Source organism: Prunus mume, linkage group LG2, assembly GCF_029339155.1.
Source record: "Prunus mume cultivar Tortuosa linkage group LG2, ASM2933915v1, whole genome shotgun sequence".
Taxonomy (NCBI): domain Eukaryota; kingdom Viridiplantae; phylum Streptophyta; class Magnoliopsida; order Rosales; family Rosaceae; genus Prunus; species Prunus mume.
The window spans coordinates 28980710-28994877 of record NC_142699.1 but is presented as its reverse complement, the minus strand read 5'-3'; the positions used below and the strand labels follow the sequence as shown (position 1 = coordinate 28994877).

General features: G+C 38.3%; 4 protein-coding genes across 5 annotated transcripts; 2 read left to right on the top strand and 2 right to left on the bottom strand.

Annotated features, from left to right (window-relative positions):
* Window positions 1–269: 269 nt before the first annotated feature.
* LOC103323801 (28 kDa ribonucleoprotein, chloroplastic-like) lies at window positions 270–2937 on the bottom strand. 2 transcript variants are annotated; one of them, XM_008225818.3, is made up of 4 exons: window positions 2231–2937; window positions 1365–1466; window positions 817–1123; window positions 270–559 (listed from the first exon to the last, which is right to left on the bottom strand). In XM_008225818.3, the coding sequence occupies exons 1-3, from the start codon at window positions 2741–2743 to the stop codon at window positions 842–844; spliced, it is 897 nt and encodes a 298-aa protein (XP_008224040.2). In that variant the 5' UTR covers window positions 2744–2937; the 3' UTR covers window positions 270–559; window positions 817–841. The 2 variants fall into 2 exon arrangements, with proteins under 2 accessions (XP_008224040.2, XP_008224039.2); XM_008225817.3 differs by having other exon boundaries at window positions 851–1123; window positions 2231–2925.
* Window positions 2938–3668: 731 nt separating this feature from the next.
* LOC103323852 (uncharacterized) lies at window positions 3669–7122 on the top strand. Its single transcript, XM_008225873.2, is given in 2 exon segments — window positions 3669–4802; window positions 4805–7122. Coding segments are annotated over 2 exon segments (2028 nt in total). The 5' UTR covers window positions 3669–3760; the 3' UTR covers window positions 5791–7122.
* LOC103323802 (uncharacterized) lies at window positions 6091–7027 on the bottom strand. Its single transcript, XM_008225819.3, has one exon. The coding sequence runs from the start codon at window positions 7025–7027 to the stop codon at window positions 6419–6421; it is 609 nt and encodes a 202-aa protein (XP_008224041.1). The 3' UTR covers window positions 6091–6418.
* Window positions 7123–9509: 2387 nt separating the features above from the next.
* Window positions 9510–13971, top strand: LOC103323850 (putative disease resistance protein At1g50180). The gene is made up of 3 exons (XM_089045317.1): window positions 9510–10646; window positions 11176–12926; window positions 13647–13971. The coding sequence occupies exons 1-2, from the start codon at window positions 9602–9604 to the stop codon at window positions 12234–12236; spliced, it is 2106 nt and encodes a 701-aa protein (XP_088901443.1). The 5' UTR covers window positions 9510–9601; the 3' UTR covers window positions 12237–12926; window positions 13647–13971.
* Window positions 13972–14168: the final 197 nt, after the last annotated feature.

Below are 14168 nucleotides of genomic sequence, written 5' to 3'. Positions count from 1 at the left end.
TGTTTAAATTTGTGATCCAAATAGATAACCTAGCCACGATACAGGTTTCCACACCTTTATATTATATTATTTTTATTTTTAACATTTTCTTTAATAAATGATATTTTTGGGTTTTAAGTGTTTCTTGATTTTAAGGAGCCAAGCAATGCTCTATTTTGACTACCGAAAGTACATGGGCAACCAAAATGATCAAATAGCTATACACTTTTATAAATGATAAAATTTGATAGTTTTTGCAATGTAGTTTAACAAATGCCATTGACTTGATGTACACAAATACTTCTTTGTATTAATTTAGCAGATCGATTAGGCAGCAAAATCACCATTATCATTGCCAAAAACAGTCATATCCTCCAGGAATTTCCGGAAGAGTCGTGGGATGAAAAAACAGAGAGTTACAAAAAACAACAAGAGATGGAAAGGGGAGCTCCAATCAAGTCACTGGTGTGAATACCTCAGCCAACATTTCCAATTAACCCTGTTTCCAAATTTACACTGTTAATGTTTATGAACGTTTCCCTTCAGCCAAGCTTACACGCAGTGCTCTTCCTTCTAGTTCCTGAGAAGCCAAGAAAACAAAACAAGGTATGGTCAGTTGTCTACCCAATACATAGAAAATGCCGGCCTCAACAAGCCATTCTTTCTTACAAGCATACTACAATTTGAAACATGTCCGCTCATTCTTCTTTTTCTTTTTCTACTGGAGGAATTATTGTTTGTGAGGGTAAGACGACGCGGTGTTACAAGTTCACACAAGTTTTCTCTCCTTATAAAGGAACAAATGTCAAATTGTGATTTGTCGTAAGTGCAAATAACTTATATGTGTAGAGGTGGATGGGACTCATAGTACCGCTCCATCGAGAGATTCTAAGGCAGTGTCCATCTCTGACTTCGTTGAGTAGCATACAAATCCATAGCCACGGGACCTTCCTGTCTCCCCATCATATAGCACCCTGGCTCCAACCACACTTCCATATTCTTGAAAAGCTTTCGTCAAGCTTTCAGATGTGACTGACCAGGATAAATTCCCTACAAAAAGCTTGAACTCAGTTTCAGGATATAGAGGTAATTTCGGTCTTGGCTTGTCCGCTAAGTTCACCCTCAAGGTTCGCCCCATGAATTCCTGAAATATCAGAATGCTTTTAGCATTAAGATTCGAGAGTAACGATACATGTACCACATTTGCTGACATCTCTCATAGATATATAATTCATGTGTTACAAGTGAGATGCATTTTCTATTGCCACGAGAGTTGTAATGAGTAAATGTGACACATAGTTTTATCGATAGGGTTTTAAGTGAAAGGCTCTTATGTAAGCATGAGAGAGAGAGAGAGAGAGAGAGAGAGAGAGAGAGAGTCTTACACGTCCATCAAGATTTTCAATGACAGCATTACAATCTTCAACAGTGCTCATCGTAACGAATGCGAATCCTCTGCTTTTTCCAGTGTCCCTATGATAGAGAACCTTTGATGAAAGGCGTCATCAGTAACAAATAGCAGAATTCAAACTTTCCCCAAAAGAAGGGAAAAACTTTGTCTGGTTACAGTATCTGGTTAATCCAACAACTTTTACAAATATATGTTCCATTTACAGTTCTCAGAGGCACATCATTAAGTGATGAGAAAGTAGTAGATGAACAAAGTTCATTGAGAGGTAAATGTCTAAAGTTAGTGGTTCAGTTTTTAATAACCCCAAAACCTAATCACCACCTATATGTTTAAGTAATTTTTCAGTTGTCTGCTACATAACTATAAATCAATTGAAAATTATGGAGTAGGTTCTTCAATTAGATCATATAATTGCTGACATTAAATGTGAGAGGATGAAGGGAAGTAGAAGCTAGGACTAGGATTTGGGAAAAGCACTTTCCCCATTTTGATGCCATGTCACATAAAAAGCTTAAACTCTAGGCAAATACATCCTGTTATATATTAAGGGTAGTGTTGTCTCGTTAAATATTTAACATGTTATGTTGTTAGATTATCAATGTGAAGAATTCACTTAATTAATCTAAAATGACAATATGGTATTAGCTAGGGTGCATCTTTAGTGCAAAATCCTATTTTATAGTAACCCGATCTAATAAATTGTGACTAATCCATAATCTAATAGAGAATGATGAACCCGTCAATCTAACGGCTAAAAGTGTTTGATCAGACTATAAATTAATAACAATATCACATCACCTACTAAACAAACTAATTAATCACAAGGAAATTAATCCTCACCTCAATCAGCTCTGGACTTCCATAGTCCTGAATTATCCCAGCAAGCTGTGCACTGTCAACGCTATAAGGAAGGTTCCCAAAGTAAAGCTTTGTGTTCAGAGCAACAGCCTCCTCACCCTCATCTCCTCCACCTGAAACTTCAGCTGCCGCTTCTCCTGCCAACTCTTCATCACCTGCGGACACCACCTGCTCCTCTGCTTTCTTTTCTTCCTGCTGCTCCTCCTCAGCCAATGAGGCCACTTGCTCAATCTCATCAGTCACCGCCACCTCTTCTTGAGCCACGGCAGTACTTACCCTCAGCACGCGAAACTTGTTCGAACCGGCATTGATCGAAAGTAGGGGTTCTATGGCACAAGGGTTTGATAGAGACGAAGATGAAAGCATCCGGGTAGGGGCCATTTTAAGGTGGAGATGATCAAGTGGGGACATTTGATTGGATGATCGTAGGCATTTGACGGTGTAGATGGAGGGTGAGAAAGATGAGCTCACGGCTGCAGCTGCAGAGGCAGCCATGGTGGCAGAGGTGGGGTTGTGGGGTTGTGAGTGAGGCAGAGGAGGTGGTGGTTATGGTAGTTTTTACAGTTAAAAAGGGGTGTGATCGATGATGAGGTACGGGGTAAGAGGAAGAGAGACCGATGGTGTAGGCTATATCTTGGCTGACGTGGGCAGATTGTGGCCAGTAAGAGTAGAAGAGATCTATTGGGGGGATAAGGTATGCCCATGTCAAATCCCCAATCTCCAATCTAGTTCTGCCCAAATAAAAATTCTAAAAGAAGAAAAAAGTTCAATTTGGATCAAACATCGGAGCTCTAATTTACCATTTTCTTGGGACCATGAGGAAAGCTTGTGGTTGATTGGTTTGGTCCATACTCCATAATTTATTATTATTATTATTATTATTTCAAAGAACAAGTATAATTTCATAAATAAATAGGTATATACAATAGATGTACAAGAAGAACACGTCCGAAATGGAGGTTCTTGCATATAATAAATTAGGAAAAATAAATCCAGCAAGATAGTGAGTAATAACTATTACAAATTCAGGCCCATACTCCATACTCATAAATGCATTTCCTATTTTCAATTTCTACATGGTTTTTTCTCCTATTTGATTATTTGTCGCGTCATTTTGAGGATTTTTTTAATGAAAAATCATTGACACATTCTTCATAGAGTACAAGACTTCAAGGTAAAAAATACATATGCATTAGTCACCTAAAAATGATGGGTATAAAATAAATCAATATTTTTGCGCTCGTAATAATTTAAATTCAGAACGTTTGATGCGGGGGGGTTAATTTAAATAAGAAAAATATGTACTTCTGGGGGTTGATACGCCGATCACGTATTGATTGGTTCAAAATCAAAATGTTTGGGCCTACGCAGGCTAGTCATATGTTGGGTATAAGATTATAATCCTTCATTAACGGGTCAAGGGCAAAGCCCAAGTTACAACGGGTCAAGTCACCATTGCATTTTTGCTTATTTCCGATCCCGCGTTGTTCGTCACAGTTGAACTAATGGAGTATGCTCACTCGAAACCTCTCTCTACGACTCACCAGATCACTCTGCACGGCGACCGCAAAACCATTTATACAAAACCAAACTGCAACTCCACACACCAATCTAAAGCCCCTCAACTCCAAAATCTCAACTTTCATGAGGGATGGCTTTGTGGAAGAAGCCCAGAAGCTGTTCGACAAAATGCCTCGAAGAAACGCCGTCACGTGGAATGCCATGATTCGCGGCTACTTTCTAAATGGGCAGTTCCAAGATGCGATTAATATATTTAGTCGGATGACTGAGCGTGATGTTTTCTCGTATAACACCATGATTACCGGGTTGATGCAATGTGGGGATGTGGATGGTGCAAGGCAAGTCTTTGACAGGATGATTTATAGAGATGTTGTCACTTGGAATTCAATGGTTTCCGGGTATATTCGTAATGGGATGATTGGTGAAGCGATACAAGTGTTTGATGGGATGCCATTGAAGGATGTGATTTCATGGAACTTGGTGGTTGGGGGTCTTGTGAATTCTGGAGAGTTTGATTTGGCTGAAAAGTATTTTAAGCGAATGAATATTCGAGATTTGGCCTCTTGGACTATAATGATTTCAGGGTTTTCTATTGCAGGACGTGTTGTTGAAGCCCGAGAACTCTTTGATGGCATGCTTGTGAGAGATGTTCAGGCTTGGAATGCTATGATCCTTGGGTATATAGAAAACGGGTATGTTGCAATTGCTGAGGGGTTGTTCCAGAAAATGCCCGAGCGGGATTTGGAATCTTGGACTCTAATGGTGAATGGGTTGGTCAAGGTTCAAAGAATTAATGATGCCTTGGAGCTTTTCATGGAGATGCCAGAGAAATGTCCAAAAACCTGGAACTCGATTATTTTTAAATTAGTAAGAAATGGGCTCACTAGAGAAGCTCATGCTTTTCTTGAGAAAAACCCTTACAAAGATGTTGTATCATGGACAAATATGATTGTTGGGTATTTGGGAATTGGAGAGGTTGGCAGTGCAATTGAACTCTTTGAATCAATGCCAACTCGAGATACAGCTGCATGGAACGCACAATATTTGGATTAAGTGAAAATGATCTTGGTGAAGAAGGTTTGAAGCTTTTCATTAGAATGAAAGAATCAGGGCCATCCCCTGACAAAAATACGTTTACTAGTGTTTTGACAATCTGTTCAGACTTACCAACCTTGCACCTTGGTAGGCAAACTCATGCACTCATAGTAAAAGCGGGATTTGATCAATTCATTGCAGTGTCCAATGCTATGGTTACCATGTACTCAAGATGTGGGAATATGGATTTTGCTTTATTGGAATTCTATTGCATGAAAAGTCATGATGTCATTTCTTGGAATTCTATAATCTGCGGATTCGCTCACCATGGGAATGGTGAAGTAGCTTTGGGGATGTTCGAACAAATGAGATCAACAGATGTTCAACCCAATCACATAACTTTTGTTGGTGTTCTGTCTGCTTGTAGCCATGCGGGGTTGGTGGACCAAGGCAGATACTACTTTCATATGATGAGATGCAAGTATTTCATTGAACCTACAACTGAGCATTATACATGTGTTGTTGATTTGTTGGGGAGATTTGGACTTATAGATGAGGCAATGAGTTTTTTAGATCAAATGAGAGCAGATGGATATGAAATTCCTGCAAGTGTCTGGGGAGCATTACTCGGAGCCTGTAGAATCCACAAGAATGTTGAGGTGGGTGAGATTGCAGGGGAGAAGGTTTTGGACATAGAGCCCGGTAATTCTGGTATATATTTGATTTTGGCAGAAATGTATTTAAGTATTGGAAGAAAAGAAGATGCGGAGAGGATTTGGACAAGAATGAAAGAGAAAGGAGTCAAGAAGCAACCTGGGTGCAGTTGGATTGAGGTTAACAACATTGGGCATGTATTTCTTTCAGGGGACAAATCCCACCCCAAATTTTGTAGGATCTATTCTGTATTAGAGTTACTGCATACAGACATTGAGGCTGAAATTGCAAAATCAAATGCTGCATCATTTCAGCATGTAAAAGTTGCATAGGTTAGGGTATTATGGCTGAGGCTTTGTTGCACATGCTTTTATATACGTATTTAGGGGTTGAACAAAAGCGAAAGAAGATCTCGGTGTAATTTTCTAATCGGATAATGAGGACTCGGGAAAGTTGGATGGTCATCATTGTCCATATAATCATGCGATGAATGTTAAGTATCAGATGCGATTGTCGATGGTCAATTGTGTTCAAGGTTCTGAAAAATTTCCCAAGGCATATAAGGATGTTGAGGCAGATTTTTGGGATAAAATTTGTAAAAGAAAAGAAGGTTCATTAATAGAGGATAAACATATGCAAATTTTTCTTCATTATGTTAGAGACAATTACAAACAAAGCACATCATGTTCTGTTGCATTAAAAAAAGAAGGAAGATCAACCTATATCTGTATAATTCACTAAAGTAGAAGCACTGATCTAGAGGCTAGTACAAAAAATGCACAGATTATCTCAGAGCTTGGTCTACAACAAAGCACATGTTCTTCCATCAGAACGGAAGATGCATCCTGCATCAGCGTGTTTCACTAACATATATACTATTTGACCTAACAAAAAGGCTAACTCTCCCCAAATATATAAACAAGTGGAGATTAGCAAGATAAAAGACTGCCGTGGAAATTATTATATTAGCCTCGTCCTCTCTCTGATGATTTGCTCCAAGTTATTTTTCAAAGTCATCAACTCTTCCAAATCATTACAAGCTTCAATGTTGATGTCCGACAAAGCCTTCAATGTGTCTCGGAAAGAGCCAGAAGTAGTGGTGGTGGAAGAGTCAACGGTTGCAATGGGCACGATTTGATCAGCGGTGGAGTCAACCGAAGGAGAGCCAATAGCGGTGGACAGAAACTCGTCAATCACAGAGTCATAGGAAGGTGAGGCAGCCTCGGTGGAGAGGAATTGATCCACCATAGAATCAACGGAAGTTGATCCAGCGTTGGTGGTGGGGAGAAATTGGTCATCCACATAGTCAAATGAAGAAGAACCGTCAGTCACAGTGGAAGAGCCATCAATGGTTTCGGAGAGGAATTGGTCGACCACTGAGTCAAAGGAAGGAGAGGCATAAGTGTAACGGCGGCCCGCTGGAGAGATTACAAGAATTGCAACGGATGAGCCGGAGAGATTTGAGAAATCTTTGGCTTTCTTGAAGAGCCCATTCCTTCTCCTTGAGAAAGTCACAAGGCGAGACTGCTTGTTTTCAATCTTCTCTATAGCAATCTTCTTCTTTCCCATCTCGTTCCTCTGAAAAACTGTACGGCACCAACTTAGCCAATGGCCTTTGAATATACGGTGCAAATCATATTGAAGCCCAATTGCATAAGAAAGAATTCTTAGGGTTTCTTCAGAAGCCCAATTACATAAGAAGCCCAACTATTTAGAAATTTAAATGCCGAATTAAGCATTTATAAAAAAAATCACAACTTAAAGCCCAACTAGGACTTTAACAAGTGGCCCAGCTAAGACTTTAGCAAGTAATACAACTAGACCTGAGAAAATAGTTGGGGTGAAGATACTTTTATAAACTAAAAAGATTTGAAGCTTTTGTTTGGAGTCGATGTGGGACTGCTGTCACGACTGTGCATGCAAGTGTTGAGCATACACTGTATAGGCCCATCACTGTGCATACACAGCATAGGCAAATTTCAATGAATAGTACAATAAAAGAAAGTAAATGGTTAATGGCATTTGTCGGTTACCGGTTACCAAATTGAAATTTGCTCAAGATATCACGTGGAACGCTCGTGGGTGTTGTGCATGGATTCATAGAATCATAGCTGACTTGAGAATAGAGATCCATTTCATCATTGACTTCCCCTCTGCTGGGAAGGGAAGCTTCATCGTAGTGATGGAACGCAGAGATGAGAGCAACACACTTCAGTTAGCAGTGTTGTCCCAAATTGCCATTTCAGCGTGCCACATATAAGTGTCATTTGCATTCTAGGTTGGTGTTCGAGTTCTAGGGGGTCGTCTCTGGCTTAAAACTGTTATCTCTGATCTTTTCCTTTCCTGAAGAGAGTTCTCATCCTTGGACTTTCTGGTTTTGTAAAAATTTCAGTTATATGGCATGGGACACACAGGGCGGGTCCTGGGTTTTCAAAGGCCCAGGGCCAAAATCTGAAGTGTGCCCTACACACATTAATCACTAATACTAGTATACTTCTTGTTTTATCAACTAAGCATTGGATTTTTTGAGAAAGTATTTATTCGAAAACATTTTTAGACTCTGAGCAATGTCTTCCATATTCCTAAATAATGAAAAAAAATGTTCAACTATGGATACCATACCAGTGAGTCAAAGAATTTCAAAAATGAAAGTCAAGCCAATATCAAAGAATTTCTTTTAAAACTCTCGTCATGGATCTTTTGTTTCAAAATTTCATATTCATCTCAATATCCTATTCCTAAAAATTATGAAAAAATATTAAATTAATTTATAATAATATAATATAACACTTATTATAATAATAAAATTTGAGGCCCCCTTGAATAATGGGCCTAGGGCAGTCGCACTGACTGCCCCTGGGCAGGGCCGGGACTGGGGACACATTGTGTATGTTTGCTTTTAACCAAGTTATAATTCTTCAGAGCTGATGGTCTTTCTGCTTTGATCCTATATTTATTTCCAATCACCATGTCATTTTATGACACAAAATGACCAAACACAAAGGTAAGCAAATAGACTGTACAAGGTGCTGATCATATTTTCAACTAGATAAACAAATGCTGCTGAAACTTCCATGCAACCTAGGATCAGGAACATGCTGCTGTTTCAAGTACTACATATCGAACTCAAAACGTTTGTCAGTTTATGGTAATTTCTCCAATCTATCAGAAAGAAACATCTTAAATATTTGGGGATTAGACAAATATGACTACATCACCCCATCACTTTGAGGGTTTCATTGGATATCAGACAATAGCTAATTATTAAGCTAGCGTCTGCCATGTTCTGTTGTATAATGAACAGCCAGCATAATAGCCAACAAACTGTCTCCCAGAACGATGTCTGTAGAACCTGGTCCAAGTGTTTGGGCGTCTTTAGTTACTGCTTCTGGGCCAGTGTTGCATGAGAATCGTGACATGCAAGATCTAGCTTACAGGTTCCTTATTCAACTAGAACCCAAAAACCCTTCAAATTATATTTCGCTATCGAACTTCTATGCCTCTTCTAGGAGGTGGGACGTTGTAGCTGAAATGAGAAGAAGAATGATGAAAGAAAGAGGTTTGAAGAAGGCACCTGGGTGCAGCTGGATAAGCATTAATTCAAAGACTCGTTGTTTCTATGTTGCTGATAAAGCACATCCTTGTTCTAATTCGATCTATCAGATGCTTGACTACCTTATCTTAGTGATGAAGGGAGCCTGCTATTCCTGATGATTTTAAACATCCAGCATAGATCTACCGACAAAGAGATATTCTCATAGAGAGAATGGCTGAGGCAGTTGTTTTCTTTATTTCAGAAGATAAGAATAAAGTGATATTAGAAAAGAACACCGAATAATTTTATTAGAAGATAAGAATTTCTATCGGAAGAGAAAGAACTGTGGAACACAACTTGCATTGATTCGAGTTTTTATTTAAACTTTTCTTTTCTGACAAAGAAAAGAAAGATACGAAAATTTATTTTATTTTTACAAAGTGGTTTTGGCAAACTATTTATCTTTTGGTTTAGTTTATTGGCCACATTTCATACATATAGACGAAAACAGTTCAGAGAAGATTTCATCGATCATCAATCTGCAAACTAAATCTGAAGGTTTAGTTGTTGTTTTCGTTTTGGCCAAGAGAGAGTAAGTAGTAGAGAGAATGGCTGAGGCAGTTGTTTCCGTTGTGCTCGAAAGTGTTAGAGACTTCACCATTCAGGAAGCCAAGTTCTTGTCTGGAGTCAGCCGTCAAGTTGAAGCTGCACAAACTGAGCTAGAATTCATGCAGGGATTCCTCAAAGATGCAGATGCAAGACAAGGACAAGATACAAGAGTCCAGATTTGTGTTGCCAGAATTAGAGATGCGGCTTATGATTTGGAAGATATTATTGAAACTTATGGCTTGAAAGTGGATTCCAAGAAGAAGAAAAGAGGCCTCAAGAATGTTCTCAAAAGATTTGCCTGCATCTTCAAGGAATGGGTTGATGTTCACAGGATTGGGAACGAAATTGAGAATATCACCACCAGAATTTCTGATTTGAGATCAAGTTTGCAGAAGTATGACATAAAGGAAACAAGAGAAAGTAGTGGTGGTGAATCTTCCTTGCAATTGCATGAGAGGCTAAGGAGAACCTATTCTCATGTTGTTGAACGTGATGTTGTTGGGTTAGAGTCCAACGTTGAAGAATTGGTTATGCATTTAGTGAAAGATGAAAACCGTCATCGAGTTGTATCTGTTTGGGGTATGGGCGGTTTAGGGAAGACCACCCTTGCAAGAAAGGTTTATCATCACAAAAAAGTAAGGCAGCATTTTCATAGTTTTGCTTGGGTCTGTGTATCTCAACGTTTTCAAGTCAGAAATGTTTGGGAAGGAATTTTAATTGAACTCATTTCTGCTACCTGGGAACAAAAACAAGAAATTAAGGACATGACAGATGATGAAATAGCAAAGAAGCTTTTCCATGTTCTGCAAGAAATGAGATGTTTGGTGATACTTGATGACATATGGAGAACCGAGGCATGGAATCTTTTGGAAATTGCATTTCCAAATGTGGAAACAGAGAGCACAATATTGCTTACTACACGGAATCAAGCAGTAGCTTCACTCCCAAATAGAAATGCTTATATCCACCAACCCCAGCCACTCAATGAGAATGAGAGTTGGGAACTACTTGAGAAGAAAGCAATACCTGCAAGGGCTGAAATCGGTATTTTCTCACCCTTGATATTTTCTTTTCCAGGTTCTTAGTTATATAGCAAGCCACATAGAAACCAGTACATTGCTTAAGACACAACTTATGTTTTGTTTTTTATTTTTCCAGTCATTGTTGGGATTACCCTTTAATTTCTTTTTTCAATTTTATTTTTCCAGTCATTGTTGGGTTACACAATTTTTTTTTTGGGGTCACTCATTTGTCAGGTAGCAAGATGGATGGTAATTTATCTTATGCAATTGCAAATAATAATCAGGACAATGCTAGCTAATTCAAAATTTTCTCCCAACCTTCTCTTCCATCCAACGATATCCCATACGTTTCCTGTGTTGGTGCAGATTTAATTTTTAAATGTTCTCCATTTGGCATGTATTAGCAAATCCAAACTTATATTAGATAAAGGATATCAATAAATTTCGGGATTTCACAATTTTAATTTTAAATCATTCGAGCAAGGAATATCCACTAAGACTGCTCACACTACAAGTCCGTATTTGAATTTTTTTTTCATCCTATTTTTCAGACTTGGGAATGTACAGAGACTTAGGAAGGAAGATGCTTCAACATTGTAAAGGTTTGCCATTAGCCATTATTGTGCTTGCCGGAGTTTTAGCCAGAAAAAACTCCATTAGAGAATGGGAGAGAGTGTTAGAGAATGTTCATGAATACATAAGTAGAGGCATCAGACAAGAAGAAGAATATGAAGGTGTATCAAGAGTGTTGGCATTGAGTTATGATGACCTACCGTATTACTTAAAACCATGTTTTTTATATTTAGGTCATTATCCTGAAGACTCTGAGTTTTTGGTGAGCGAATTGACTAAGTTATGGGTGGCAGAAGGTCTTATCTCCTTGAGACAACAAAGACATGGTTCGAGGGAAACAATGGAGGATATAGCACGTGATTGCTTAAGTGAGTTGGTGGAAAGGTGTTTGGTTCAAGTGGGAACAAGTGGCTCAACAGGAACAATTAAAGGTTGTCGAATCCATGATCTTGTACGAGACATGTGTTTGTTTAAGGCAAATGAGGAAAGCTTCCTCCAAATGCAAGAAAATACTTCTTCTGTGGCAGCCGAGGCAGAACAATTGGGGAAAATTCGAAGACTTGCAATTTACGTGGATGAGAAGGCAGATAGGTTGGTTTCTTCAAGAGATGAAACAAATGGGCACGTAAGGTCTCTATTATTCTTTGGCCTAGAAGAATGGATTCCAAAAAGTGAAAAAGGATTACTATCTCCATTGATGGATTTCAAAGTGCTTAGAGTTTTGAAGGTGGAAGGTCTTAATGAAGTAGAAGTTGAGTTGCCAAGTGAAATTGGAAATATGGTACACTTAAGGTTTCTAAGTGTGAGGTTGAGCCAAATAAAAACGCTTCCGCCATCCCTAGGTAATTTAGTATGCTTGCAAACTCTTGATTGTCGTGTTCGGAATGACAATGTGGTCGTCCCAAATGTGATAAAGAAGATGAAACAATTAAGACATTTATATTTACCTGGGGGTACAGAGCAAAGGGTAAGCTGGAGCTGTCTACTCTTGGCCATCTACAGACCTTATATAACTTTTCAAGTGAGTATTGTGATTTGAAAGATGTTGGTAGATTAACCAATCTTAGAAAACTGAGAATAAGACTGTCAAGCTCTTTGCAAAATCTGGAGGAAATCTTAAAATCTACAGGCAGTACGCTTAACCGTATCCGGTCTCTAATTTTTTGGAACACTTCTGGAACGAATAGCAGTGCAGAGCAAGCTATGCAAATAGTATCAAGCTGTCGGGGTATATACAAATTGACGCTGAAAGGGCCAATTGCAGAATTACCGAAAGAGCTCCACAACTATCCAAACCTCACCAAGTTAGTATTGTGTAATTGTGGTCTCAAGGAGGACCAAATGGGAATACTAGAGAAGCTGCCAAACCTAACAATTTTGAAGCTTGTAGGAGAAGCTTTCGAGGAGAATACAAAGATACTGGTTTTCTCTAAAGGAGGCTTTCCTTCTCTTCAATGTCTTGTTGTTTTTGACACAGACCAAATAACAGAGTGGAGAATAGAGGAAGGAGCCATGCCTCGTCTCTGTCGATTGGAAATTGGATATTGCAGGGGATTGACTACACTTCCAGATGGGCTGAGATATCTTACTAATCTCAAGGAATTAGCCATCAGAGGGATGCGTAGAGAACTCCACCGTCAAATTGAGGAAGATGGAGAGGATTTCTATACAATTCAACATGTACCTTCCCTTGTAATTGGAGAACCATCACTGATGCAATGATGGCAAGGTAATTTCTTTCCTTTAATTGTTTAATTTTAAAGCGAAATGGGTGGTTTGGTTTGTGTTGATTAGTTATAAAATGAAGCAGAGAGAGAATATTAAAGTAGAAAAGCCAACAGAATATGGGCTCCCTTGTTTAGCTATGTTTTCTTTCTCCATTTTTATTGCTTTTTGCTTCTGCTTGTCACTTGTGAGTTGTGAGTGAGAAGCTTAAAAGCCAACAGCTTAAAATTCCTTACTTTGAGGCCAAATATCTTATAATAATATTTGATTTGTTTTCTTTGTCCATTTTGATTGCTTTTTTGATTGTGCTTGTGAGTTGTGAGTGAGAAACTTTAATGTAAAAGCCAACAGGTTAAATTTCCTTATTTTATTACTTATAAACTTTAATATGATAATTCTATCGCATTCCAAAATCTTAAAATACATGACCGTTAGATTTAGATGTTCCTTTTGAAGTCAATCAAGTAAGAGTACGTTGAATATTTATGTGCATTTCAGAATCTTTGAAATGGAGAATCTTTCCATTGCTACGCGAACAACAATTAGAAAGCTCCAGTCTATATATACTCTCTTTTTTGGCATACTGGATAAACTATTACGTACAAGAGTACTAGATTGAAATGAGTGTTTTTATTTTCAAAATGTGGTACGATATTACTACTATATATATTCATTTTGGAATGCACGTTTTGACAAGTAAACTGCTGAATTTGTGTTATGGTAGCTAGCTGCAGGTAGGAACTGATTTTGAGAAAGTATGTCGAAGCTCTGCAGCAGAGGGAGCATGTTCCTGGAGATGTGGTCAAGAAATGCTCTGTGAAATCAAGAGGAGCAAAGATGTTGTCCAACAGTACATTTATATTACACAACTGAAATGATCGTATTATACTAAAATTTCCTTGGTTTTATTCAAGTACCAGTTTGTCCACACAAAAAAATGTTGGATTGAGGAGAATTAGATTTCGAATTCCTATTGAAGTTGTATATTAAACCATATGGATTGAGGGGAGTTAGATTCCAGATTTCTATTGAAAATGTTTACTAAACCATATGGAATTTGGGTTAAAGTAGATGACAAATTTTGAATTTTTAAAATTGTGTGATGATATAATGGGTATAAAAAAAAAAAAAATTCCTAATGGGTTACTTCTCCAGGAATTAGAATATCACATCCCACCCAAGAATTCAATTCCTAATTTTGTGTGAGCCCCACTTACTTTCAATTCCTTGATGTGAAGTAAACATA